The sequence below is a fragment of the Artibeus jamaicensis genome, unplaced genomic scaffold (genome assembly GCF_021234435.1).
Source record: "Artibeus jamaicensis isolate MK-2021 breed Jamaican fruit bat unplaced genomic scaffold, CSHL_Jam_final contig_525, whole genome shotgun sequence".
Lineage (NCBI taxonomy): Eukaryota > Metazoa > Chordata > Mammalia > Chiroptera > Phyllostomidae > Artibeus > Artibeus jamaicensis.
In genome coordinates this window covers 5420136-5444852 of record NW_026521874.1, presented here as the reverse complement: position 1 = coordinate 5444852, position 24717 = coordinate 5420136, and the positions used below count along the sequence as shown (strand labels likewise).

Below are 24717 nucleotides of genomic sequence, written 5' to 3'. Positions count from 1 at the left end.
TATTTAAGTCTTTAATCCATTTTCAGTTGACTCCTGTATAGACAGGGTGGGGCAAAAGTAGGTTTACAGTCCTGAGTGCACAAAGCAGTTTATTCTTGAGTGCAAATTAATACGATTAGTAATACAACCTGTAAGCCTGCTTTGGTCCCCACCTGCAGCAAGAGAGAGGAGTCTGGTTTCACTTTTTTGCATGTATCCCTCCAGTTTCCCAGGGCCATGCATTTGTGTCTGTGGGTCAGGGAGACCTGCTATGTCAACGGGTCTTGGCAGAGTGGCCTGGTGGGGACTGTGGCACAGTCTTCCTGGTTGCCGGAGCTGGGTGCTCCAGGGGTGTCCCTGTGTGGGTTGGGTGCGCCCTCCTCTTTGGTTGCTGCCGGCACAGCACCGATGAGACTGGCCCCCAGGCTGACCGGCTGCCGGGCTGGTTCTGACCACAATGGACGAGCTCCCGTACAGGGGCCGATCCCACAGGGGAGTCACAACAGTGCGTTGGGGATTTATACCAAATATAGAAATAAATGTACGCCAGTAGCACAAAGGCTGGGAGGAAAGAAAATGCGTGTTGTGATACCAAATGTGAAGTGGCATAACACCACTGGAAGGCAGACCGTGACAGTTCAAGGTGTGCACTATAAACCCTAGTGCTACTACTTGAATAATAGCTATACAACTAATAAGGCAACAAAGGAGATAAAATGGAATCATAGAAGTATTCAAAAGAAGAAACAAAACAGCACAAGACAGAAAACCAATGTTTAAAGCCGTCATTTCAGTAACCACATCACACGTAAATGGTCTGCACACCCAGTTAAAGACAGATGTCAGATTGGCCCAGAAAACAAAGACCCAACTACCTGCAGCCTTTGAGAAACCCACTTGATGTGTTTAGACATAAACAGCATGAAGTTAGTAACAGGACGGAAAAAGAAGTACTATGCGAACACTAATCAGAAGAAAGCTGAGTGAAAACTAATATTAATATTGCTATGTTAATACCAAAGCATATTTCTGAGCAAATATTACAAATATAGGTCATTTAATAAAGGAGCCAACTAAACAAGAATGGAACTATGTTTACACATCAAAATAATGAAAACTTACAGAATTATAAGCAGATAATCTTCAATTATGAGAGACATTTCAAACAGCCTCGCCCACCCCCAGTAATTGGCAGAACAAGTGAACAGAAAAGGACCTAAAGGCCCAAACACCACCACAACCAACGTGACCAGCCTGCCACATGTAACAGTCCACCCAGCCAGTAAGTGGACAAAGCTGCAGCACGCTTTTTTTTTGGTTCAGGTTTTCTCTTAGTGTAATGCAGACCTGGATTTGAGTCCTGGCTCTGCTATGAGTTAGCCACAGAGCCTTATGCAAGCCCCTCCTTCCTGCCTAGGCAACAGGCAGATTCCTCTCTGTCCCCCACCCACTAGGTTTTGGGAGAAAAACAAATGAGTTCAAAGTAATTTAAAGTGCTAGATGGTCCTGCGCAAACTGCAAGGTGCTGAGGGGTAAATGGATAGGACTGCAAAGGCTCAACTACTCTCAGGATTGAGGCTTTTGATGAATCTGCCTCTCCCTATTCTGTCGGAGAAAGCCCCCAGCCCCACCCAGGATCCTCAGTGGAGTCCCATGTAAGAAAACTACACCGACTGCCTGGCGCTCTCTGAGAAGGAGCTCACGCTGGGTCTGCTGGGGTTCCAGGAAGCACAAGAAAGCCTAGTCCTGCTCACCATCCCCTCCCTCCCTGAGGTCTCCAGAGGACACCGGAGAAGGAACCACAAGACTCAGCTGAACTCCAAGTACAAACTTTATTTCTATTACAAGGATGTTAGTAATTACAATAATAATTAAAAAAAGAGAGAGAGCTGGGGGCTCTGATACTTGGTTTTCAGAGCAAGTCACGGAGCTTAGGCCTCAGCCCCGATCAGGGCAGAGCCCGGCACAGCCCTGGCAGGACAGGGAGTCCCTCGCCTGCTCCACCAGAGGGCCCTGAAGAAAAAGGAGCCGTGCTCCCCACACAAACAGAAGGCAGTGACGCCAAACGCCAAAGCAGGTTAAGTCAAAGCCCCACGCGTGCTCACCTCCCGCTCCACTCATCTCCAAACTCCCGCTCGACTCATCTCCAAAAGCTCCTACCACACTGCTCGACTGGCTGAACGCTACTCCCCCGGGGCTCCTCCCCACACAGCAGAGGCCCAAATTCTAGAGTGGGGAGGGCAGTGCACAGGAGCCATTACCCAAAGTTCCCCAAAGTAGGGAAGAGAGCCACTTCCCTGGAGGTACCGGGTTCCCAGAGTCCTCTCCTCTCCATCAGGACCACACAGCACCGAGGAGTGGGGGTGACAGTGTGTCGGAAGGAGGAGCCCTGGCGGGCTGAGAGGCCACAACTTGTATTTCTGTGCTGCCAAAGGCAGCAGTTAAAACTGAAACATTTCTTAACCGCCTCCCTGCCAGCCCTCCCTCAACCCCCAAACTCCCACATCACAATCTCAAAAGACACAAAATGGTCATAACCTAGGAAAAGTTAAAATCCGTAAAATCTCCCCTGCCCACAGGGCCCAAGAAGTGCGGCCTGCGCTGTGGTGAGTGCTGCTGTGCAGAGAAGATGGAACCACTGTCAGGTTCTCTGCAGACACCATTACTCCTCCTCCTCCTCCTCTTCCTCCTCCTCGGCATCCCCAGCTCCCTGTTGCTTAGGGGGTTTTGCCTATTGAAAACAGAGGGCACACAAAGCTTACATGGAGAGAAGACAGTACACCTTTACAGCCCCGAAAATGTCAAGCTCCTCCACAAAATCCTCCTCCCAGCCGAACGAGCAGTCTTTCAGCCATGGCGGCCTGATGCCCAGCTCCTCCTCTGACTTCAAGAACCGCACCAGACCCCCACCCCCGCCCCGCTCCTCACCCAGCATTTCGGGGCTGGATCCCATTACCTTTGCAGTTCTGTTGCGATAGCTGAGAGATGTAGGGGTGACACGTGAGTTCCTGCCATCTTCACTCCTACCACTGAAAGAGAAGGATTGGAAAGTAGTTCCTGAGATGCCCCCAAGCACGAGTCAGAAAACTAAGATGACTGCTGGAACCAGACATAAGGCTCTCTCTCTGCGAGCAGACAAAACAAATGAACTGAAATCCCACAGAGAGCAAAAGAACATTTTGAAATCAGGCCATAATACACCTGAACTGAAAAGCTCCCCTCCCTGGCTGCTGCTTCTTACCTTGCTCCGTATCTTCCTGAGGACCCACGGGGCAGAGAGGACACGAGGTTTTCAGGGTAGAGATTTTGAACAGGGTGAATCACTGGAACGTGCCCAGCAGCCACGTCCCGGTTAAGGCTGTTTTGATTCTGCCCCCGGATGTCCTGGCTTTCTAAGTTGTTGAGCTTCATTACATGAGGAGGGCTGGGCTGGGAACCAGACCTGGGGCCTGATGTGAGCAGTCGGGTACAAGTAGCCATATTGTTAATGGGTCTGGTGGAGGGAAGAGGGTAAGTGGGCACTTGAGCAGTTTCCTGCTTAATGTCATCCATGTAATCAGAAGACAGGTCTCCTGTGAAGAGAAAAGAGCACCAGCTTTAAGGAAAAGGCGGCTCTTGCTGTTAGCGCTCGATTAGGGCAGGAACGGAGCCTGGTGGAGCACAACCGCCTCACACCTAAACCCAAGTCTGCAGGACAGGCCCGGGGACCCTTTGTCCACGCTGTGAGTTACTGCCTGAGTCCCCAGATAGATCCTCCCAACTATTCAATGATGTGCAAGCAAACCTGGAAAAAATAATTCCTAACTGGCTTTGTAGTGAATGTCAAAAAGTTTACTTGTCTAGTCACAAGGCTCTTTGATGATTGATGATGATGATGATTGATGATGATGATTGATGATGATGATGATGAATGACTGAGTACCCTAAACAAATCAGAGGGGTCCAGGGCAGCCACAATAAAATCTAAAAATTATCTCTAAATAATCCACCAAGGAAACTCACAGCTGAAGACCACTGACTACTAGGCATGTCTCCTGGCTGTCCCCAAAGCCATTACCCTATAAACCTACACTGGAGACCACTCAGTCTAACGTGGGCCCACAGCTAACTGGGTGAGGCCCTGCTGTGCTGGGTAACTTAGGGTTCAGGTAGCCCCCATGTTAGAGCAGCAGATGAGAACAGTAAACAGGCCTGAGTCAGCAGCAGACCCGCAGCTCTGGCTCAACCCTGGCTAATACCCTGGTGTCTGACACGCCTCTTGGGCAGCTCTGGTGAGGTCTCTTGAGGCTGGAAATCCTGTCTAGGAATTCCCTCCGTCACATGGCTGTTTGCTGTGGCTGGGCGTTGGTCACACTGGTCCTAATAAGAAAAACCAAAATTAGTATCTCTGGATTAAGTCATTTCCAGGAGAGGGAGCAGTGGGGGAAAAGGAAGGAACAGTGGGCTGGGTGAACACCTTTCTGGGGGGACTCGGACAACTACTCAGAGGAAGAGCCTGGGACTAAGGAAACACATCTGGAACGGAGCAATCATCCCCATTGGCATCGAGGGCACCACAGAAGCGCTGTCTGATTGGTGCAGGGATCAAAGCAGGGCTGGTCCTGGGGGGCCCAAAAAAGCCTGCCTGCACTTTGACCAGAGTATCTGCATGGCTGCTAATTTCATGGTCTCCGTAGGAGACAACAAGCAGTTACTTCTTTACTGCTTGATCCAAAAGCAGGAAGTCTTTATAATACGAATGAAATGTGTGGTGGTCTAGCAACAACCAAATGGCATCAACTATAGAAATGACCCTGAACCCACCTGCAGTGTTAGATCCTAACAAACCGGACTGGGCAGAAAACGCATCCTCCACTAAAAGATTGGAGTCTTAGATGGCAAAAGCTGAAAAAGGCCTTCAGATTGTCTAGTCTAACTGCTCCATTTACAGATGTCCCCAGTGAGGGAATAAGACCTAAGGGTGACCTGCGGGCAGATCTAGACCCCCAGGCCTCCTGGAACGCAAGTCTCCAATGCCACCACAGGAAGAATCTTCCTGGTCAAAAGCACAATATGTCAGAGACCTCAGGGAAGTCTCATCCAAACCATTCTGGCAAGTCCCCCACGCCTGCTTGAATGCAGTCCTGCTCCTTGGTCCTCAGTGAGTGGCATGATGGCTTCAGTTGCCAGAAAACAGAAAGTCAGACAGCCGCAAAACAGGGCATGTCCAGGAGCCAAGTCAGCTATGCACGCAACTTAAGGCCTAAAGAAGCACTCTCACCTCTGAAAGCCCCAGGTTCACTGACAGGATCAGTGAAGTGGATGGGTCCTTCGGCGACTCTTACCTGGTGATGAAACAGCACCTCCTCTTCCAGCTGCACCCCACAGAATTCACAAGGGATGATGATGCTGCCCTCCATGGAGGGTAAATGGCTCAGGCCCATCAAAGAGTCTAACTGGTTATTTGTAGCCTGCCGTACAAACTTCTGGAAGATGACGTCATGGTCCTCCTCCACCCCTTCGGAGGAAGCACTACCCATGTTATACGAAGGTAAGGCACGGGAAGGGTTACAGCTTGTCTGTCTCAAAAAAAAATAGGTTAAAAAAAGAAAACACAGGTTTAAAAAAAGAGGTTGAAGAAAAAATGTATCCCTAAAACATTTTCTACAAGTCACAAAATTTTAGTAATACTTAATATTGGAGAGAGGAACTAGAAAGGGTTAGGGGAATGCAGATGGAATACAATACTCACTTTTAAACATTCCTGTGTTTTTTTAAAAAACTGTGTTCATGTGGTTATTTTAAGTTAATTTGAAAAGATTTGAGCTTCTTCCCACAGCCAGATAGTAAGATAGGCCCAAATACTCCTTGTTAAAATCAAAGAACTACTCCCAACCAAATCAGAGAAAGAATGTTGAGGGAAAAAGTAGCTCCCTCCAATACTCAATCCTCAAACACTATTTTGTAATCATTCCTAAATAGCTAAGAACTTTCAATCATTCAGAAAATAGCTGACACCTTTCATATTAAGATTCAGAACCTAGGAAAACCCAGAACCTGTCCTTAAGGAGCTCAGCCTAGTGGTACAGATGACAGGGAAGCAGAAGAGCACATCCCAGGGGGACAGACTGACAGACGTGGGCACAGAGTGTTTGGGGAGCACGCAGGTGGGACCTCTGATCCAGCCTTCAGGGCTCACTCAGGAAGGTTTCTTGGAAGTCATGCCTGAACCAAATTTACAGATAAGGGGTCTACGTTTTGGGGTGTGTTGGGGATGGCCATCCAGCTTCCCCACAGAGAAAGTAAAGTGTAAGAAGGACCCCTGACCCTTCCAGGGAACTGTAAGAACTTCAGTACGGCTCCAGTAACTAAAACGTGGCAGGAGATGAGACGACACCACAAGGTCGTCGGCAGAGATGTACAGTACGCACCTCTGTACAGAGGGAGCGAACCGGGCCTCCCAGGGTGAGCAGTGCTCTTTCCAAGAGGGACAACACTGAGTCCTCATTCCCCTATGTCAGCCACACCGTGGTAAAAAAAAGACAACAAAATACAAAGAACCAAGCACCCAGCTGCTACTCCTACAACAGATGTATTTGAATAGTTTGCTCAGGACCTCACGTGGCCTGCAGCACCAGGTGCGCACACGCTCGCACACGCCCCGACTCAGTCACCACGCACCTGATGGTCGATGAGCAGCTGTTCCGGGTAGAGCTCCTCACAAAACTCGCACGGCAGCATGGTCTCGTCGGCTGCACCTGGGCGTCAGAGGCCACACTGTCAGACCCCGAGTGCGCAAAAACTACTTGATTGCACCTCTGACCCCCCCCCCAGTGGAGGTTTATGTTTATATAAAATTCTGACTCCCTCTGGTATTTCAGAGAGAGAGCAATGTGTGGCGCTGGAAATCCTCCAAGGAAAACTACTTAAGAGACAAACCCCAGGCAAAAATTGCCACTATGGAAAAAGACGTCTTATCGCCATTCCCTGAGCAGCGAGAAAGTAGTACCTTACCCACTTCGCTCGCAAACAGACATTTAAACATGCGGCAGCCCCACCAGCACCAGCTAAGCGCCTCCAGTGCATTATTTCAGTCCTCAGGAAAGACTGATAAGGTAAGTTCTCCATTAGCCCCATTTTACAGGTGGAGAAACTAAGGCTTATATTTACTGGCAGAAGATATCCTCAACCCCCCCTCCCCACACAGTACAAAATATCAAGAAAGATGCTGAGTAAAAGTAAAGTAAATATGTAAAGGCAATTTTAAACCAGAATTCCCACACAAAACAGCCTCAGACTGCTAACAAATGGAGGGCGAACGATTAATGACAGGTGGTAAGAGAACTCGCCTGCTAGGTTTGAGCTCTGGGTAGAAGACAGCAAAGGCTACAAAAGCAAAATAACTGGAGTTTGGCCTTTACATGAATTTGAATCCAAAATCTACATTTATGAATTTTTAAAAACCCAAACCCAAAATCCAGTCAGCAGCATCCCTAAGTGCCCTGAGAGGAACACACCAGAAAACACACAATCTCTCACACACACATGCACAGGGAGAGGGAGGGAGGGAGGGAGCAGCAAACTGCTGTAACAGTGTCGGCAGAGGCAATAACTAGCAAAAAAAAAAAAAAAATCAGATATGTTTTCAGACAATAAAACAAGAAGTGTATTTAAGATGTTTAAAGATAGGTTAAGGAAACTGCAATATAACTAAGGTATAAAATGTAAAAAGAAGAGACATTGAAGAACAGACCTCGAACAGAACGAAAAACATGTAATTACTCAAGTAAAACCTCAATGGACATATTACACAACAGACCAGAAAGGAGAGGTAAGAGGTTACCCGGGACGCACACCGTGAATGCACACATAACGGCAACAAACCGATGCTTCTCTCCCCACAAACCAAATCCATTTTTTTAAAAAGGTAAAAATAGTAAAAATGGTGAATATAGATGAGTGGGATATAGATATTTGCTATACTATTCTGATAGTTTTCAAAATAAAAAGTTGGAAAAAGCAATAAACGAAGGGAAATTTTATCTCAGGAAAAACGTTCAATTTTATATGAATTGTATAGCGTAAGACTTTTTAAAAAACTGGAGACAGGCTAGTGAATGAAGTAACCTACCCTTTATGTCATCCAGATCAATGGGACCTCCATGGGACTGGTGGGCCCCGTACACGGCCGCCCAGAAGTCCTGCTCTGCCGATTTGGGGGCCTGGCCTTCATTTTGCAGACTTAGGGCCAACATGAAGTCCAAGTTTGCACTGTCTTCACCACCCTCTTTGGGGGGCTGTCGTCTTCTGTTTCCTTCCTGTCTCTCTTGTTCTTCCACTGGGAAAAAAAAGAAAACGGTTCCCGAGATACATTAGAAATGCTGCCGTGCTGAAGGTTAAGTCCACGCCTACGAAATGTTCAATGTGTACAGGTATCTGTGCAGGAACAAAAGAGGCCCCGCCCTCCAGTGCTCACAGGACTCCCAGTATTAAGAGTCTGCCGTGACAGAAGGCTCCACTGCTATTCTAACTGTCTCATTAATAACCAATATTATCGAGCTAACTACGCGACAGGCACTGTGCTAAACATTTTACATGTATTTTCTCCATCGCAACAGAAAGGTAGAAAGCATGGGGTCAGATTGCCACTGAATTCAAACCCCTGCTCTATCACTTACCTACCCTCATGAGACTTCTGGGAGAATTACATGCATTAGTACATGTAAAGCGCACTGCAACTGTGGGTGGGACACAGGGCACGCTCAGTCAGTGGTAGCTGTTAACACCACTGTGATCATCACCATCAACATGAATCCTAACTACAGACAATAGCAATCCAATAGCAAAGAGATTCTGTTAACTGGCAAGTACCAGAAAAATTAGGTGTTCTTCCTACTGCTACCTGGCTACAGTTGGACTTCTATAACTATCGGGCCCCAACAACCTGTTCCCATTTCCCCCAAGATGGTGATACCCTTCTAATCCCAAACACAACTCACACAGATTATTCTGAACTGGAAAGTGGGTGGTCATGTTCCTCTGGGCGGCAGACCTATTATGGAAAAGGTCTGATTCTAAGGCTCTCAGGGGACTTCGGGGTAGCCTCACAGGTGGATCCAGAGACTGAATTTGTCTGAGGAGTTGGGACGCAATCCAGATTCCATCTTGACCCCAAGCCTCCTCGTATGCATTAGGAGGCATGACAACCTCCTCTCTCTTCTCCACCGCATCTCTCCCACAAACTGCAGGGTGAGTCTTCAGGTCTTTCACAAGGACGTTACGCCCACAACTGCCACATAACTCTGTCCGGGCACCACAGTAATCTTCATGGTCCTTCAGTTTGAGAACAGAAAGTTCCAAATCACAGTGCTGGCAAAGGGCAAGCCGTAGAGGACACTCAGTCTCCTGCAACACGGAGTAATGAGGCAGTTAATATGCAAATATCAGAGAGGCCACGTTTTAGTACAGGACAAGGAAAGCAGAAAGTGTTTACTTCAACATTCTCTTCCAACCCTAGCTTCACCTGCCTGCCGCGTTTTCCTATGTATTTAAGAGTCAAGGCTGCTCTCTGTCCCTGCCACCAGGTTCTACGAAGGGAAGAAAACTCTTAAAGGGAACCTACTCACCCAGCCACCCTGACTTCTGATCATTTTGGCCACACACTACAGTAACCCCAAGTCAGCCAGATAAGCCCGGCAGCAAACAGCAAAAAGCACAGCAATTCAGGTATGTTGGTGAAAACTCCACCAGCCCTAATTCCCATTACTATTCCAATCTGTCTTAGCAGCAAATAATTAATGGCACTTACTAGATAATACAGTAGGTACTTTAACAACCCTAAAAAGTGCTAGTAACTCACCACACAACAAATGAAGTAAAAATGTTTTTTAAGAAGAATTTTAAAAAACTTTTTAATCTCTGTCTGCACTGCCGAAGTTGTAATGTTAAGAAATACTTTGTCCTTAAATCCTTAAGATGACTGGTATATCACCATGTAAAGCGGAACAGTTGGGACAGAAGCCGGAAGAGCAAGCAGTTGATTGGAGGGTGTTTATGCAGCAGGTAGATGTTAGACCCAGAGAAACTCATTATTATTGTTGATGTGGCCTCGGTCATAACCCCCTTTCTGGTGAGACCTTTGTGTTGTAAGTGATTCTTGGTTTTTTTCTAAAATTTTTCGTTGAATATCAATTACATTTTAAAGTTGTGTTAATAAGTCGTTAGTATTTTTAGGGACACAGAATGAAAAGCACAAACCTTAAGTTGCATTCCTTGATAAATTTCTACATATGTATACACACTCCTGCGTCCACCAACTAAGTAGTTGGTGGGATTTTTTTAAGCTAGTAAATTAATATGCTCATTCAAAATATGTAGATCTATATATCCTCATTCCACAATGGAAAGTTTTATCTTAAGTAGGGACCAGATGATACTATGTGCTCTCTCACCAAAAGCTCTCTGAGGAATTTCTTTGAGTGTAAACGGCATCCTGGCCAAGTGACTGAAAAGTCAAAATGAAATCACAAGATGTAAGGCAGGCTGGGTGGTGAGGTCATATCGCACTGGCAACCCCCTCGTGTGGCTTAGCGCTCAGGGAGGCTGCTAACTGCCAAACCCCAGCATGAGAGTGACAGACTCAGTCCCAAAGGGAAAGGCTCTGTGGCCTGAGCATGGGGCACGACAGCCACCAGCCAAGTCTGGCAGCCACCAGCCAATTCTGGCAGCAAACAGTCAAAGCCTCTAAAAGGTTTTGCAAGGCAATGAGCTTGGAGCTGGTAGAGAACAGGGGCAACCGCACCGGCCTTCCATTCTGCACGTGTCTCTGCACTCTCGCTACTGGCCCCACAGTGACTCGCTCCCTTTATCGTGCAGGGGCACTAACCTCATGATTCTTTAGATGTCTCTTCTCCAACTTCTTGTTACATTTGCAGGTTACCTAGGACAACAAGTGAGAACCAGTAAATTGGCTTTGTGACAACTTGCACAGTAGCAAGTATAATGCATTGATAAACATCTAACCCTAACCCTTGGTGGCTCACCTGACAGTGCTCTGTCGCCATGTGAGTCTCCATGTCCGACTTGGGGAATGGCTCCTTGCAGACAGGGCACACGCCAATGTTCCTGTGACAGTGGATCTCGTGGATGGTAAAGTTACACACAGGAATGTCTTTTTTGCTACAGAAATAGATCAAAGAAAAAGGCAACATCACTGACTGATCTGTTTGGTTGTGTCATGTGGAAACCTGTCTTGTTCGATCTTCATTCCCCATCATTTCCCTTCAGCGAATGTCTGGTCTGTTAGCACTTATGATTGTTACTACCCCTGCTTTTCAAGAATTAACATCTGAAGGTTTTGAGTCTTCTGTGCAACACACTTTGAATTATCAGTGTTATACACTAACTCTCAAAGCTCTGCCTCACTTTCCAGACATCAGAGCTGATCACAACCAACAACATGAAGTCAGATGCCAAAAAGAGCTGAGTGAGACCATCCATGCTCCAAAGCACAATGGTACACCCCAGGATTGTTTAAAAAAAAAAAAAAAAGCCTACCATTTATTTTCACTCTCAGTCTGAGGTGAGTTTAAATTCATTAAGATTTTATTTCACCAAAAATCAAACCAGGCTGTTGCAGCTGCTGCTTCACCCTTGGTGTCTGATCATTTGCAAAGTCGGGCTCTGATCACCACATTTCTATCAGAGAGGTCACAGCACCAGGGACCAGTAACAGCACCCTGTGCTGGTGGAAGCCCCAACCGCATACTGGCTATGACTACTCGCAGCAAGAGCCACTTGTCCCTCCAGACATGACGCATCCACAACAGCCATACACGGGCAGACCTTCCAGCCAGCTCGGTCATATACGCACATAGTCCAGCTACACCCCAGCCGTTCTAGGAAACCACTCTGAGGATGCGCTACCTTTATTAGAAAAATTAGGTATTAATTTGGACTATATCTGGAAAAAACACTAACTGTTACAATCCACTGAAAGTAGCAGAAGGCAGCACCACGAATGAGCTGGCAGGACCAGTGCCTTTTGTTGCCGTCCTTTGGAGCCACGGAGTTACTGCCTGGCAAACCCAGGAGGCTGTGCCTGTGCAGGGGGTCCGCGCAACGGGTGTCTAGGAGTGTTCTGTTTATTAAACTTAATGAGCATGACGGGTGTTCCATTTGGTTGTGTGGCAAGTGTCTTGGGATACTGTCTTCCCACAAGCCTACGATGTGGCCTTCCAGTGGTATTTTCTTGACAGAATGGCATAGAAATCATGCTCACTGCCGGAATTATTTGATGGTGTAGTTTTCCTGCTTCCAAAATTTTTATTTCTGTATTAGCCATGGAAGGAAAGCAACTTCTAGTAGTATATTCTTGTGCTTTGTTATAAGGAGCCTTCACCCAAATTTCTGTTTTCTGAAGTGAATTTAGCTGGGATGTGGACATCATTGGGCCAAATACACAAAAAGGACTTGGTACCGTTCAATCGAGCCAGCAAACTGCTACAGAGCACCTCTCTGCAGATCTAATGTGTTTGACCACTGGAGTCATGGAAGTAAATATGTGTCTTTTGTTTTTTAGAACTTTTGAACGCTGTACTGGATTTACCTCCAGTATGACTAGTTTTAAGTGTCTGTGCATATACAAATAAGAAGTGCTATTTCTTTTCTGTTCCTGCAGCCTTTGAAAACAACTTTTTTTTCTTTGCAAATTGTTTTATGTTTTTGGTAGATTTTTATCAACTGTGGGAAACTAACCAGAGACCTGATGATCTTCCTCAGAAACAACCCAGTCAGAGTAAAGACAACGCAAAACTTGCAGAAACATTTTTCCAAGGACTCAGGACAGAAAAATTGCCTGTATTCTCAAGTCAGATGCACTTGAAGCAAAAAAAGTCATCCCAATGTAGAGTTTTATGAGTTTGTACTTCAAAAATTTGGCATTCCTTTAAATGACTTCATGGGACTTCTGCTAAAATTCAGTAATACAAGTTCACAGCCCACCATTTGTAGATATGGAATGTGAACACCTGGTTAGATATCAGCATTAATCAAACCATGGTGCTCTAGACTGGCCATATTAACACTCATAGTTGGATCTCCACGTTTCCCAGGAAAAAGGAAATCACTAAACTTCTTCGAGAAAAATAGTCAGAATGTCACAGTTTCACCCTGGCTGGTATGGCTCAGTGGATCGAGGACTGGCCTGCACATTGAAAGGTCAGTGGTTCCCAGTCAGGGCACATGCCTGGGTTGCTGGCCATGTCCCCAGTCAGGGGCATGCAAGAGGTAACAGATAGATGATCTCTCCCACGTCTTTCTCTCCGACTCTTTCTCCCTCCCTTCCCCTCTCTCTAAAAATAAACAAAAAAAATAAAACATCAGTTTCAGTACTTCAGTTATCAATGTAAAGTACATTCAATGGTTTTTAATTAAAAATTTCCCAATTAATTTTTTTAAAGAATTAATTAATTTATTTTTAGAGAGGTAAAAAGAGGGAGATAAACAGTGATGGTTGGGGACCTGGCCCACAATGCAGGCATGTGCCCTGACTGGGAATCAAACCCGTGACCTTCAGGTTTGCAGGCTCGTGCTCAATCCACTGAGCCACACCAGCCAGGGCAATTTTTATTTTTAAGTCAAACTGGAAAGAGCAGATGCCAGCTTTGGGATAGTCAGTGGGAATGGGGAAATTGCCTCCTTTATGACCCACATGCTTTTCAAAGCAGGCTGGATGCCAGTGGGGATCATGCTGGCTGGCTGGGCTGGTATAAACGTCACTGCAGAACTAGACAAAAACAAAGGCCTGCTCCCTTCCCCCCTTCGCGTCCGCATCCACTTTTTGCCATTCCTTTTTAGTGTATGGAAGTGATTTCATCTCATGGCACATACAAACTAATTACTAAAATTCTGTAGCACATTGAAACATATATAATATTCTTTGCCGAGCTGACAAAAAAGTTAGGTAGAATTTTGATTCATTCACACTGGACAGCTATTGTTGTGGCGGCTGCTGTCATCTGACAAGCATCTGACAAGCTAAGGGAAAAGGGGTCAGTGCCCCTGACTAATAGTCAGGTGTAGCATCTTTTAAAAATTCTTTTGCCATACCATTTGAAAATTGCTGGTTAAAAGGATCTAATTAATTAAAGATTATATCTAAGTTAGGAAAAAAAGAGGAAAATGATCATCTTAAGTGAAAAAGTAAGACCATTTTAACTTAAGAACAGAATACAGTCATTAATATAATAACTATACATGGGGTCAGATGATTATTAAGACTTATTGTGGTGATCTCTCTGTAAGGTATATAAATGTTGAATCACTTAGTTGTATACATGAAACTAATATATTTTGTTAACTATAATTTAAATATAAAAATGAGTAAAAGTAAATTTAACAAGACTACACATACATTCAAACTAGAGGCACGCAGTATCAAAGGCCTAACTTTTTACTCATGTGGATCTGACCATTGGAAATCTCCAATTTTGCAGTGTCGCAAAGGCTGCATTTAAATAATGTGCCTATCCGTTTGTCACCTATAATAAAATTTCAGAAAAAAAAAAAACCGAACAGTCCAAAGATATTTATACAACAAATCATTAACATCCTAGTCTGTCTCCGAAGCTGAATGCGCCCTGCCTGTCCCACACTCTGCGCGGTTCCTCCTTTCACGAGCTCATCTTCACATCTGGCCCAAAGAGCCTTTCAGAGCGGGATGGCTTGCGTGCCTCCAGCTACAGTCAGACTCCCAATGTGAAAGACTGAGGCACTGGACAAATTCATTTTCATCCAGTGACAGAACTATCAAGAAAGCTCTCAGGCCAAAGCTAAAAAGTGGCACCAAGGAAAATCAACAGTGAGAGTGGGAAGAAAACAGAAATGGATTGAGGGAAACCACCATGTCTGGACAGATTTAACTTCCGCTATTTCTCCAAAATTCCTAGCTTTCTAAGGAACCATCGGTTTTCTATTAATGCAGTTTAACTTTGTTTAACTGTAGGATATTTATATAGTGGAAGGAACTATGAACCAGTTATCATCTGAACCTATTAATTCATCAAAAATTAGAATGAGTAAATCCCACTACAGGCATACCTCACTTCCCTGCCCTTCCCAGATGCTGCACTGTTACAGACCAGAGGCGAGACCCTCCACCAGCACCAATACCTGCGTATTGCAGCCATCTAGCGCCAAACCCGCAGCCCCTCTGAGGAAGCCTTTACTAAAGACATGAAACGCATTGCTAGTGGTCATGTAAACTGCTTAAAAATAGTCTGGAAATGCATTTCTAGGACCATAAAATTATATGCTCTTTAACTCAGTAATTGCACTCTTGGGATTATGAAGAGTTCATTAGTCATAAAATGGTACAAAAATGAAAACCATTACAGCCGTTTAAACAGTAAAGTACAGCGAGGTGAGACACAGTACACCAGCACAGTAAAGCAGCAAACCTGTGTCATGACCGTGAGTCACATGTGCACAAAGGCCATGAAAAAATCACAGCCATAATCACTACGCAGGGTGACAACATCCTGGGCTTTTCCACAGTTTGGACAAAAATGTTCTTTTAACAGAAAAAAAAAATGTCTACAGTTTTTATTTTACAGGGCTATTCAGAATAACATATTGAAAAAGATCATTCTATATATACAAGGCCACCAAAATTTCAGAATTCAAACAAGTTAAGGACCACATAATCATAATCATGCTTTTGAAGAATTAAAAGCAGCTGTCAGGTGTGACTACAGAACATTTACTATTACACATTTTCACCTCTTGGGAAACCTTGAAAGATGAAAGAAAAGGATAAAAGATATTTGCAACAATGACATGAAACAGCTGCCTGCTGGTTTTGTTTTTCTTTTTAAATTGAGCTGCCAAGGTAATTCCACCAAACGTTCCAACCAGACAAAATACTAATACACTGGCTTCCGACCTCCAGATCAAAATCAAAATGTTGTAAGTGAGATAAATGAGAACACAATTCCATACGTATATAAAGCCTGCTAAAAGCCCCAAGGAAGAACTAGAAAGGTAAAAATAAATTTCATTTTAGATAGAAATGACTGAAAGGCGAGTCAAGGCTTCCAGAAAAATTCCCAGCAGCCCCCCAAACAATAAACACACCAAGCTAGAAACCAGTTCTTCAATATATGCAAAACTAAAAAGCTAAGTGAGACTTCTGTTCCCAAGAGCCACACTCTCCTCCCAATAAGAGGACACCATAAGAGATAACATGCAAAAAACATCTTCGGTCACAACAAACTTTTCCTCTTACTGGCCCAATGAGTCTAATGCAGCTCATATTTTGAAAAGTACATTAACTTTTCTTAGGGAACCATAGGACTCTGTCTCTAAAGACTGCATCTGAAAACCTGGAATTCAAACAGGGTTACTTAGATGGGAGGTCTGTGTTGGCTTCGTCAGCCTGCTATGCTAATCTGCTTTTTTCTTCAAATAAATTGCTTTCACTTTGAATAACCTTGTTTTCATTAGCTTTCCATTAACTTACCCTTTAAAAAAAAAAAAAAACTCCCTTGGCATAGTTATTTATATAGTGTCCTAGGCTTGAGATCCTAGGACTGATAAAATAAGAGTATCTTCATGATGCTAAAGCCACATGGCTGCTTTCTTATAAAATCATAGTGACGCTTGCTTATGATTATTTGTACCATTCATTACTCTGTATCAGTATCAGTATAAGTAAAACCCAAACAAAGCTAAAGTAGTGTTTCAAATGGCACAATGTGATAGAGGCAAAGTAGAAAAAAATACCCTGTAAGGCAAGATACCCTCACAGTTAATAAAATCTTTTTTAAAAGAAATAAAATCTTAATTCCACGCAGGGAAAAAATATTATGACCAGCAATTGCTCTGATTATATCCTACTTCTGCCAAAAGGCTGAGCAGAAAGAAATAGGAAATTTTAAAAAAATTATTTGGCTCAAACTTTTCATCAATCTGCAACACACTATTTCCTTTACTCAACATCGCTTTCCTTCTACCACAATTGGTAAGTTAAACACCACACAAAGTTTTACTCTCTTTAGATTTAAGTATGTGAATCACTAAAATAACAAGTTCTTGAGAAATCCCAACCAGCAATCAGATTAGCTGCACTCCAAGTTTCATTTCAGCCACAAGAGCTGCTCTTTCTTGTCACTCACGTGAGTGAAAAACACCCAAATATACAGCTTAACATTCAAGCCTGCCCAGTCTTCACCAGCAGTTCTGGAACCATGAAATGAGAATGACTAATCTGTACTGCTAGAAGACTCTTCTCTCCCTCTCCTTCTCCCCCTCTCTCTAAACACAAATAAATAAAATATTTTTAAATAATAATAACAATAATAAACAGTTCAGCTGCTCTGGCTGAACTGCTCTCTCACTACGAGATATAGAGCCAAACTCACTCAACCTTGTTCCCAATCAACCCCAAGACCGCCAGCCACCCTAGCCACTCAGGGAACTCCTTGCAACATACTTGGGAAAACATTAATGTAATCCAAGTATTTTATTACATTTTTAGTACCTTTTAAAAAAATGTATGATGATATTTTTCAGGAAGACAAAAAAATAAATTCCCTTATTTACAGATGAGAAAACTGAGGCCCAAAGCAGTCCAGTGACTTGCCAAAGGTCATTAACTAATTAAAGGCAGGAAGGAGCCAGAGCCCTGCCCAGTTCCTCCTGTCACTGGTCACCACACCATGATACCTAAACCCACCACCTTGTCAAATTACCAAAACAGGCAATTTTATCCAAAATTGTCACAAAGGCTTTATTTAGTCCCCTATATTTGCAGGATGTATTACATGGCTCCAATTTTAACTTGCCAATAAATAGACCAACTCTTTACAGAAACTAGTTTGTCCTCATTCCAGTGACATTTCTTAGATTTAATTTCTTACCAGTTGTCACACAGTCGAGTGTCCTGGTCATCTAGAAATTCAGCCATCTTGAGCTCTTCCTGAAAACTACAAAGTTAGAAAAGAGAACTTTCAATTTCATTTCTGCTTTAAGGATTACAAGCAAAACACAAAAGCAAAAAAACTAGTGCACAGAATATATCACCAAAAGTAGTGTATTTAAAGCATTTTATTTAATACAAACACATGGGTTTTACCTTCCTTTTTTTTAATTTTCACTTTAAAATAATCTGACTTGGTCCTGGCTGGTGTATCTTAATGGCCTGAGCACGGGCCTGCGAACCAAGGGATCGCAGTTTGATTCCCAGTCAGGGCACATGCCTGGGTTGCAGGCCAGTTCCCAGCAGGGGATGCATGAGAGGCAACCATACATTGATATTTCTCTCCCTCTCTCCTTTCCTTCCCTCCCCCCTCTAAAGATGAATAAAATCTTTTTTAAAAAATAAATAAAAACAAAATAATTTGACTTGCAGAAAACAGCACAAAGAACTCCCATATACAATTCACCCAAAACATCATAAATGACAGGAAAATTATCAAATGTAGGAAACTAACACTAATACAATACTGGTAATTAACCAGTAGATATTCAAATTTCACAAATCATCTCACTAATAACCCTTTTCTGGTCCAGGAACAAATCCAGGCTCACATACTGCACTTAGTTATTCCTCCTTAATCTTTTTTTTTTTCCTCCTTAATCTTCTTTGAGCCTGGTATATTTCCTCAATCTTCATCTTTCCTAACCTTGTTAAGTATATTGTCTAGTTATTTTGTAGAATGTCCTTCAGTTTGGGTTTGTTTGATGTTTTCTCAGGATTAATATGTAACCGGCAAGAACATGAGCAAAGTGATGTTCTCATCTTGGCGAGTTATATCAGAAAGCACGATGCCAACAGGCTTCTTACTACAGATGAGGTTCACCTCGATCACTTAGTTAAGACAGCGTCTGTCAGGTTTCTCCTCTGTACAGTTTTCCCATACTTTTAAACCAGATATCAAAGCAGAAAGCAAGGTGCAGGCAATTTTATCACCAATATTTACTTTAGATTATTCCTTTCCATGACACAAAAATGGCCTTATAAACTGCCCCCCAAAAGGGTACTGATGTTTCCAAACAAACTCATTTTTTTTTAAGATTTTATTTATTTATCTTTTACAGAGGAAGGGAAGGAGAGAGGGAGAGAAACATCCATGTATGGTTGCCTTTCGTGCGTCCCCTGCTGGGAACTGGCCTGCAGGGAACTCGCTTGCAACCCAGGCATGTGCCCTGACTGGGAATCGAACCTCGATTGTCTGGTTCGCAGGCCCGCGCTCAATCCACTGAGCTACACCAGCCAGGGCCAAACAAACTCATTTTTTAAAAACTCGTATTTATTCATTCAACATGTGAATTAAGACGCTGTGTGCTAGACAGTGTGCCCTGAAGTCACAAATACCTTACAAGTTAAAGAAATAGTGTCTGATCCAACAGATCAACTTGGTAAAAGAGAAAAATGTGCAAAGAAACAGATATATACCTCAAGGTGAGTATTTTGATGGAAAACCACATCGACGAAGTGAGATGGAAGGGGAGGGAATCTAGTTTAGCTAAAAAGGTAGTGAGGAACTTTCTGATATAAAACCTAAACCAAGACCTGAAGTTTGAAGAGCCGCCCGGTAAAGAGGAAGTTAAGATAGCAGATGGGAGTGGGGGAAAAGTCCATAAGGCAATGGGCCTCAAAGGAAATGAAAGAGAAAGTAAACACGGGTCTGGAAGAGCACAATGAAAAAGGGTTTGACTCAAGACCCACCCAGAAGGGCAGAAAGAATACTGGATATCCCAAACTCGAAGGTATTTAAACCTGGAGGAAGAGCACAATGAAAAAGGGTTTGACTCAAGACCCACCCAGAAGGGCAGAAAGAATACTGGATATCCCAAACTCGAAGGTATTTAAACCTGGAGGAAGAGCACAATGAAAAAGGGTTTGACTTAAGACCCACCCAGAAGGGCAGAAAGAATACTGGATATCCCAAACTCAAAGGTATTTAAACCTGGGAGCCACGTGACTCAAGGCTTCCACTCCGATAAGAAATGTAAACTAGGGATAGGAAGCGCCTTTCTGTGAACGCCAATCACGTCCCAAAAGGGGGAAGCCCGCGTACTTTTCTGGGATCACTGGCTCCAGACGCTCTGTTCCGTATTCCAGCCGCCACAACCAGGGCAGTGCCCGGGTTTCTAGCGGCCGGAGGATAAGGGGCCGCGGTGCAAGGCCCGGGGCCCCTGCGAGGGTCCAATTCCGGCTCTGCCACTCGGGAGCGGGCCGGTCCCACCTCCCTGGGCCCCCAACTCCTCCCGCAGGAAACTGACAATATTCCCAACGGTCGTCAAGAGCAGCGGGCGAGCGAACGCACGGAGGGGCTGCGGTGCAGCGGGTCCCCGACGTCAGGAGCCTTAGGGGGCGGAGCTACCACTTCGGGGTCCGGACCCGGGAATCACGGATTGCCTACTGCCCCCTCCCCACGATGTGTCGGCGCGTCCGGGGTCCCGAGTGGAGCGGGCACGAGCTTCGCAAATAGCAGTAGTTAACGCTTACTGTGTGTTTACTGTACACGCTTTCCACGGGCAATCTTTACAATCCAGACCACGACCCTCCCAGGTGAAAGTCCTTACCCCCATTTTGGACACCGCGGAAGTCCGCGGGCACAGCACAGTTGGTCAGAGTGGGGACTCGAACGCGGGCCGGAGACCGAGAGCCCGCACTAGGCCACCGCGATCCCCCGCGTCTGCAGCTCTAGGCTCGGGCCCAGCTCCGCCCCGGGGCGCGGTGGCCCAGCGGCGCTCCGGACGACGCCCAGCCGCTGGGGCCAAAGCCGGGAAGGGGCGGCGGCAGCGGCGCCGCTGGGGGCTGTCGAGGCTCCGGTTCCCTGAGGCGAAAATGCCGCCTCTACCAGCGGCCTGGAGAGCTGCCGCGGTGCGGGCATCTTTCTCCTTGGGGCCGCGACCCCCAGCCTACACCCCCCTCGCCCACACACCCCGCCCCCGGGGTGCCGGTCTCCTCCCGAACTGGAGGCCGCGGGAAACTCCTCAGACTCGGGCCACTGCTACACTCACCTAGGACCAGAAGAAGGACGTCGAGCGGACTCGCAAGTCACCGATTAGGAGCCTCAGTCTGCCCACCGCACTGAACAACGGCCCCAGAGCCGCCTCAACATTTCCGACCGTCGCGAAGAAGTGCATCCATTGGCCAGGGACGGCCCCGGCTCTCGGCCCATTGGACAGCACTTTTGTCGCTCCCAGGGCCCCGCCTTCTGTGCACCGATTGGCTCCTCTGAGCTCCTCGGGGGCGTGGCCCTGGAAGTCCCAGACCCTGCACATCTGGAAGGAGGGAGAAAGACTTGAGCTGTTCTGGGCCCAGGAACTGCCCATGACACAGGCTAATAATATTTGCATGAATAATACCGTACGAACATTACTAATACGCCTAACATATTAAAGTAATTCATATCATTTGTTCTTGTGTCATAAGCCATTAATAATTATTAGCCGTTGTTTTTGTTACTACAATGTCCTCTTGCAAGTTATCCGAAAGACTTTGGTGAGTCCTGGGCTTTTTTCGGTGGAGGAGTGAGCGATGGAATCACAGGTCTGAGTCACAGTTTCTAACCCTGCTGCCTGTATGGATTCTCTGAACTCCTCTTCCCTCGTGGATTAAAAATAAATAATTACATTCATTACATATAGGCAAGAACATCCTATTTACAATACAGCAATTTAAAATCATAATTTTATTGTACTTACAAAATGTTCACGCGATAGTGCTAAGAAGGAAAAGTAGGTTACAAGGCGTTATTTATTTGTAAAAAGACAGAATATTTAGTTTAAGTAGGCAATATCTCACTTTTCTCAATTAGTGAGAAATGTAAATAATGGCTGCATTTGAAGGGTGTGGACTACAAGGGAATATGAGCAATTTCCAAGGCCTGGAAGTATTCTATAGCCCAATCTACAAAGTGGTAAACACTGATGTATTATTTAATAATCACTACACTGAACACTTCAGATTAAACACTTTACATTGTACGTTAAAGTGAACATACTGTTCAATGTTGTTCTGCTTTTTTATGCTACATAATGTCTTGAAAATCTATTAATTATCAGCATATCTATCTAGAACAGGGCTTTCAAACTCATTTTCACCAAGGGCCACATCAGCCTTGCAGTTGCTTTCAAAGGGCCGAAATAATTTTAGGGCTGTATAAATGTAACTACTCCTTAACTGCTAAGGAGTTGAAATTACATTCAGCCCTTGGAAGGCAATTGCGAGGCTGACGTGGCCTCCGGTGACTCTGACACCCCTGGTCTAGAGTATATTCATTCTTTTTCAGTAGTAATTCTGTTGTATGGATATACCATAATTTATTCAACCAGCTCCCTGTTGATAGACCTTTTGCCTGTAAAGTAGTATTTTTGAACAAAATATAACTCACACCTGAACTCCAGAATTTCTTTAGCACCAGCCTCACTCATTTGCTCAGCAAATGTTATATAGAATGTTCCTTATGCCACGGTCCCATATAAGATAGTGGCACTTCAGTGGCAAACGGAAGGACAAGTTCCTGCCTTCCCAACAGTTTCCCGGAGAGATGGGCACAATAGTGATGACAATGAGTGTGACGCACACAGTGGTATAGTAGATAATATACAAGTTCACCCCACCGTACAAAAGTAGAGCGTTCTTATGAAACCTTTCATAAACCAAAATGGCATGAATTGACGAAGCGATTACCTTAGGACACATCTTGCTAACGGGTGCACAAAATAAGTTACAGCAAAGCACAGATGCTCACAGACACAGTTCTAAGCTATGGCAGCTTGGTTCTGAGTGTAGCTCCCAGGGTAGGAGCCTGGTGATGCCACCACTCTCGCCACTCCAGGCGTGAGCTGCCCTATAACCACTTGCTGCAAAACAGAAGCTGAATGCTATTTTCACGTTTCACCCTTCTTTTTTTCGTAAAAGGGAGATGGGTCTTTGGATTTCTTCCAGTTAGCACAAACAGGTACTAATCTAGGTCTTTAAGGTAAGTAGCATAAGGCAACCTTTTGAAAAGTCAGGGTATACCTGTATCTGATTTTTTGTCCCTGGTTCCTTGCACACAGCTTCTAAGACTTTGGAATTTCCTGAGTGATGGAAATGTCTTTGTTCAGGTGGGCCCCTGGATGACTTCAGAATGATGGGCTGGTCACCAGAAAGACCAAGCCCTTGATTAGAGGATTGAATTCCCTTCCGCCCCACCCTCCACCCCCAGGGAGGGAGGGGATCTGGATTTGAGCTCAGTCATGTGACCATGTAACAAGGGAATTTGATCCATCTCACCTCAGGTAGTAAAAACTCATCTCCAGGGAGCTTATGGCTTGTGAACCTGCTAGTGCACCAGGAGCGTGACACCCCGACAACAGTGAACAGCGAGAAGGTACCAAAGCTCTGAGTTGTCCCTCAGACCACACCCCGTGTGTCTCTTCGTTTGGCTGTCCTAATCTATTGTGCATCCTTTATGATAAACCTGTAATTGTGAGTACAGCCATACCTCATTTTATTGTAGTTTGCTTTATTGCGCTTCACAAATGTCTTGTTTTTTTATAAGTTGAAGGGAAGACCCTCCACCAGCAAAAATTTATGGCTTGTTGTATTGTGATACTTGCTTTATTTTGATGGCCTAAAACCAAACTCACAATACCTCTAGAGGTATACTCATAGAGTGCTTTCCTGATTTCTTTGGGTCATTCATTCTAGTGAATTTTCAAGGGAGCCAGGGGAAATGGTGGATTTATAGCCAGTTTGTCAGAAGTATGGTTCACCTGGAAACTCCCAAAGGTGAGAATAGGAAGATCTGTTTGTTCACTGACAGCAATTTGCGTCTGTCAACAAGTGTGTAGTTTTTCCTCGCACCAACTCTCTGGACTCCAACCGGGTGTCCTATGGTCTGATTCAATTCTGACACTGAGGGGTTAGCAGCAGAGTCTGCAAGTTAAGTAAAGGCTCAGTCCCACAACACCCGTCCCCTCTTCCCATTCAGCTGCCAGTCGCAAGCCCAGTTTGTCACCTGTGCCTGTGACCGAACAGCTCCAGACCCAGCGTTCCCACAACACCCTCCTCAGGTTTGATCATGCGCTGTACCGGTTCATGGAACTCGGGGAAACGCTTTACTTATATTTACTAGTTTATTGTGGAGAGTGTTATAAAGGATACGGTTTACGTGCTGAACAGCCAGGTAAGGTGTTTAGGGTGCTCAGGGTGGGTAGGGCGAGGTCTGGGTGGGTCCTGGGCACTGCAGCTTCTGTCCCAGGGAGTCGGCGTGCACCCCCTTCCTGGCCACTGGATGCTTCTCTAACCCAGCAGCTCTCCAAATGCTGTAGCTGAGGGATGTGTGTAGAGGTTGCATCACATGGGCACGACTAATTAGATCGTGAGCCATTGGTGGTGACTGACTCGATCTCCAGCCTCTCTCCTCTCCCTGGAGGAGGTTGGGGTGAGGTTGAAAGTTCCAATCATTAACACACTTGATTCCTCTGGTAACCAAACCCCATCCTGAAGCTATCTAGGGGCCCACAGAGAGTCACCTCACTGGGCCCTGACCAGTGTGACTCAGTTGGTGGGAGTCCAGCACAGCGATTCCTGGTCAGGCCATGTGCCTATATTGCACGTTCTATTCCCAGAGACTCGAAACCTATTGATTTTTGTGGATGTTTCTCTCCCTCCTTTCCTCCCTCCCTTCCCTTCTCTCTAAAAAATATACAACTAGAGGACTTCTGCTAACATGGAGGCGTAGGTGGAAGCACTGC

The 24717-nt window shown here is 45.1% G+C and overlaps 1 protein-coding gene and 1 pseudogene across 1 annotated transcript; one reads left to right on the top strand and one right to left on the bottom strand.

Annotated features, from left to right (window-relative positions):
* Window positions 1–1792: 1792 nt before the first annotated feature.
* On the bottom strand, window positions 1793–21078 carry TRAFD1 (TRAF-type zinc finger domain containing 1). Its single transcript, XM_037133513.2, has 12 exons — window positions 20989–21078; window positions 17877–17942; window positions 11001–11136; window positions 10844–10897; window positions 8958–9363; window positions 8090–8296; window positions 6640–6716; window positions 5304–5537; window positions 4218–4338; window positions 3221–3551; window positions 2936–3008; window positions 1793–2710 (listed from the first exon to the last, which is right to left on the bottom strand). The coding sequence occupies exons 2-12, from the start codon at window positions 17921–17923 to the stop codon at window positions 2642–2644; spliced, it is 1755 nt and encodes a 584-aa protein (XP_036989408.2). The 5' UTR covers window positions 17924–17942; window positions 20989–21078; the 3' UTR covers window positions 1793–2641.
* LOC128628076 (protein YIPF5-like) lies at window positions 11195–15378 on the top strand (annotated as a pseudogene).
* Window positions 21079–24717: the final 3639 nt, after the last annotated feature.